The sequence below is a fragment of the Musa acuminata genome, chromosome BXJ1-10 (genome assembly GCF_036884655.1).
Source record: "Musa acuminata AAA Group cultivar baxijiao chromosome BXJ1-10, Cavendish_Baxijiao_AAA, whole genome shotgun sequence".
NCBI lineage: Eukaryota > Viridiplantae > Streptophyta > Magnoliopsida > Zingiberales > Musaceae > Musa > Musa acuminata.
Genome location: NC_088336.1, coordinates 13826640 through 13831263, shown reverse-complemented (window position 1 = coordinate 13831263; position 4624 = coordinate 13826640). Strand labels below are relative to the sequence as shown.

At 38.2% G+C, this 4624-nt stretch overlaps 1 protein-coding gene across 1 annotated transcript; it reads right to left on the bottom strand.

The window, feature by feature from the left end:
• Positions 1 to 1043: 1043 nt before the first annotated feature.
• On the bottom strand, positions 1044 to 4184 carry LOC135594878 (uncharacterized). The gene is made up of 3 exons (XM_065085388.1): positions 3533 to 4184; positions 1555 to 1873; positions 1044 to 1406 (listed from the first exon to the last, which is right to left on the bottom strand). Exons 1-3 carry the CDS (start codon positions 4048 to 4050, stop codon positions 1188 to 1190), a joined length of 1056 nt encoding a protein of 351 aa, XP_064941460.1. The 5' UTR covers positions 4051 to 4184; the 3' UTR covers positions 1044 to 1187.
• Positions 4185 to 4624: the final 440 nt, after the last annotated feature.

Sequence of the window (4624 nt, the reverse complement as noted above, 5' to 3'; positions counted from 1 at the left end):
TATAAAATGTTTCATCGTAGCCTTTAAATACTTTAGCCTTTCATCAGTCGTATATTGTATCATATTTTTTATTTTATTTTAATACATATCTTATCATTTTATAAAATAAATCTTGTATTTTTAATCTAGAATCACCACGGATATTGCTTGATTGCATAGCCAAGTTGTGACATCCAATGTGAATCTTTTGCGGTGAGGGAAGACTTAAAAGGTTGTCATTAAAAAAGATTTCATCAAGTCTAGATTGAAACCGATTTTACAATTATTAGAGACATGTCGACTTCTAAAAAAAGATCCACAATAACATACTATGCACCATATAATCGTGGATATTGTAACACTAATATTGCGAATAAAATTCTCTAGTATATTACATTTTCTCTGTGAATATATAGTAAATCGGGTTGCTATAAATACTAAATTTAATAAACTCCTGTATTCTTGAATAAAAAGGAACAAATATACTATCAGATTCATTTACTAAGAATTAAGAATTCAAAATTTCATTCGACATATTTAAAAAATATAAACTAACATATTTGATAAAAGCTTTAATCGTTAATAAATCAAGTCTCATCTTTACTACTTAGCCCAAAAAAAAAATTTATATCCTCTTTTCAGTGACATCAATTAATTTTGCTCGAACAAATGACACATTACCCATGTTTCTTAGAGAAAACAAAACACTGCTAATTAATCACTCATAACGATACATTCAAGTAGATGAATCACACGCCAAATCTACAATCCAAGAATATATTATGATGTAATAAGCTTTCTCCAAATCACTTTTATGAGAAAAGTGAACAACCGATGGCCACTCATCGCAAAGCAACATTACGTCGCAACCAATATTCCGTTTTTAATATCAGCTTAACATGGAATGACAAAAATATAGAACAGATGTTAATTACTGTGTCTGACACACTAAGAAACTATTCAACTGCAGTAGAATCACACTAAGAAACTTGGCCTTCTGCTGCCACTGATAAGCATCACGGTGTGATCACTGGTTTCCATCAACATGGAAATAAGTGAGCTGTTGAGACTCAAACCAATAAAGCCTTCCTGCTCCTTGATACGAAACAAACGCCGGATATGGTTCGTACCTAATCTTGGATGAATTCAAGACCAATACAAACCAACTTCATCTTCTTACAAACAGAAAGTAATTATCATATGATGAACTAGGAGAAAACACATGACCAGAGGCTGTATATCAAGGATAGAACAAGCACTATTAACAACTGATCTATTAAAGAGATCGTCTTTGTTCCATGTTCAGGCTCATGGGACAAAACTAGTGGAGAGCACATGTATTCGAGGGCGAATGAAGGAAATGGATTATCTGTTGGCTGGAAAAGTGCTTCCCCTGAGGCAATATTTAGCTCTCCATTGCTCCATTCCTGAATTGTAGGAGAAAACTACTTCAATATACAATTCAACCAAAAATCTAATAATCTTTTTTTATAACTCTGCTAGAAGACTAACAATCCTTTTTTATCCATGATTTCTCTACTGAGAACTTAAATCAATGATTACATGTGAAATTACCTGGAGTGGTTTACCAATTGTAACTACTATGTCACCAGCTGACATCTCGAAAATTGCAGAGCCCTCTGGACAACGGATGCAAAATTCATGGTCGTCCCCAGAAATGTGGAGACTCAAAGCATGAGAGGAAAGGGATTTGGCATCGCTGAACTCCCTCATGTTACTTCTGCCGCGATGGGATTCATACTTTCTCAGACACAGGATCGAGTGAATCTCGCCAACTCTGGAGGGTGTTTGACTCACAAAATGTTTAGAGAGAATATTGGCAATGCACTCTGCAACAGTCTCCAGTCTAGCTGCAACATTCTCCATTCTTTCTCTGAAAACAATTGTTCAGTATGTTATAGAAATTTTGTTGTTGACATCACAACAATCTGGAGTATTTTGTTAGTTATCAAGTGTTTTTTTTCTTCTCTTTAATTCTAATGTTTGCTGGCTAAATCTGTTTATATTTCTTGCTTGCCTTGCCTTGGACTGTACTTTGTTCCAAGGAAATTTTGTTCTTTTGTCTCCCTTGATGAATTGGCTGTGGACTCCACATTCTTTTCCAAGGAGAAGCAAGAAAAGAAAGTTCTAGCTTGCTTCTGAAGGGCAAGTGAAATCAATAGAAACCAAATGTAGAATCCCTCAGAAATGTATATATCTCAGGATGACAATGAGTTTTAGAAACAATGAAGGTTGGCACTTCACAGATTCCTCTTATAGCTGGCACCAATTCCATGAGTTTTCCCTCTCTCTTCTTCTTTTTCCTGTTTTACTGGATTTTTCTTGTTTTATTCTCTGTCATCCCCTCCCCCTCCCCCTCCAGTACTTTTTACAAAGTAGTGAAAGTTGGCTGACACTCTTTCGAGATATTATTTTGCATTAAACGATGGTCAATTATAAGTAAGGATAATTAATGATTTATCAATTTAATCAAGCATTTGTAACAAGTGAATTTAACATATGCAACTGAGTTCTAAATTTTGAGAAGATCTGGATGGCTCAGTTCTCTACAAAATTTAATCTCAAAGGAGTTCAAATGGTTACATAATTAACATAAGGAAAATGAGAAATTGAAGAGAATAAGAGAACAGAAGAAGAACTAGGGAGAATCAAAACAGAAGGCATTGCAGGGAGCCAGTGGGTTTCCAGGAAAGAAATCATTTTTACTAAAGAAGTTGTCTGTGATTTCCTCTATGAAATCAAGTCCTATTTCTTTCTAGCCACTGGGAAAAGCACAAAGCCAAATGGAGCTCAAACCACTTGGTATAACAATTGGAAATTCCCCTCTGTTGCTCAAACCGCAAGATGGCAAATGTCATGGATCATTCCTCCGTACATCAAAATGATACGATCCAAACACAGCCAAGCATAGCAAAAGCACATTTGTTCCAAAAAAAGAGAACATAGCAAAACCACAGTGACGTATGCTCCTTACTGAGAACTACTATATTTGATTGAAGCTCCAATACATGGTGCATTACGTATTTTTCAAGACTTAACCTTTTTCCTGAATTATATTATCAATGAAAGGCAATTAAAAAATCTCTGAATCATGATATAACTCATATTAGGCATGCAATTGAAAACGTAGACATTATGTATCTACGATGAGGTTCAATGGAACGAGGTGGTTCAACCAATAATTTTGAAGAAGAAAACACATCATACATAATTTGCATTTGAGCAATGATATCCTCGTATATTGAACAACTATGATCAGATGATAAATTCTTCAAACATTTTTCTTGAGTTCTTTAAGCTTTTCATAAGATTGACAATTATCTGATTTCTATATGATGATTGGTCATAACATAAAAGAATTTTAATGATCATAACACATACAAATTGTTGAAAGAAAGTGAGAAAGCATTAAGAAAACAAAAATCAAACAAGCAGGACCAACTAAACTTTACTGTGTGTAACAAAATAAAGGTGTAAATAGTATTATTGTGTCAATGCGTGTAATCGTTAGATTGCTTTGATCGTAACGTACCTGAGGGTCCGATACGAGTCGGGCCAGGTCCGCTGGAGAAGCTGCTCCATCTCGGGGCTCCGCGACCGATACCAATAGAACTCCTCGGCGAGGGCATCCGGCCACCCGAAACACTGCTGCCCCAGCGCGCCCTTACTCTTCTCCCCCTCCGGTGTCTCGAACACCACGCCGCAAGCCTCGATCGCCGCCCTCGCCTCCTCGGCCAACGGCGCACCTCCGCCGGCCACGCGCACGGCTCCGATCTCCGCCGCCGCGGCGAGCACCTGCCGAACGGCCAAACCGTCACCGGAGACCAGGGAATGGAGGTCGACCTCCGCTAGGGCCTTGAGCGGGGACCTCGACGGGAAGTAGGACTCGGGAAGGTTGAGATCGGGGACGCGCAGCGAGTCCTCTAGATACTCGGTGAGCACGAGATCGTCGACGGCGGCCGACCGCAGCCCCTTTCCGGTGGCGATCGGGGACGGAGGCGGCGCGCGAAAGCGGTGGCTGCGCGCATGCGTCGCTGGCGCCGTCGCCATCGGATCACCGCGCGATCGCACTCCGAGCGAGAGATAGAGATGGGAATTTGAACGAGTCGGTCATAAATAAACGGCCGTTGCATCAATAGCATCTGTCTGATATGGTCATGGATGGTGGACACGATTCCTGTAACTTCTCAGGCGATTAGAATGCCTCGTCGAATTAGACTCGGGGCTTCGATCATCAACAATTAAAGAAACCATGTTTCGAGCGTCCTTTTATATGCATATACACCTATCATTGCCAAACCACACGCTGAGTGCTCATGCACACATCATATCAACACGTATAACGCATAATTAGGATGAATCTCTCGTACAAAAAAAAAATTAAAATTAAAATTAAATTTAAAATATATACTTAAAAAACAATGAACATAAATTTACATAGTTCGATATTTTTGGATAAATTTTCGGAAAAAATGACTTTTTTGGATTTTAAAAAATAATATCTTTTATTTTCAGAATCCTCGACAGCACTCTTTTTTTTTATTACTGATATTTGGAATACCTTTTCCGTTCCTTTTTCTATGGACCAATCCATAAGTGAATTGATCCAATTATAATATTTTTT

Bases quoted from the DNA above. Each gene is read 5' to 3' on its own strand.
- LOC135594878 (XM_065085388.1), bottom strand. From the start codon at position 4,050: ATGGCGACGGCGCCAGCGACGCATGCGCGCAGCCACCGCTTTCGCGCG. The intron at 1,874-3,532 runs GTACGTTACGAT...AATTGTTTTCAG, and splicing joins GACTCGTATCGGACCCTCAG to AGAAAGAATGGAGAATGTTG. The intron at 1,407-1,554 runs GTAATTTCACAT...CCTACAATTCAG, and splicing joins CAATTGGTAAACCACTCCAG to GAATGGAGCAATGGAGAGCT.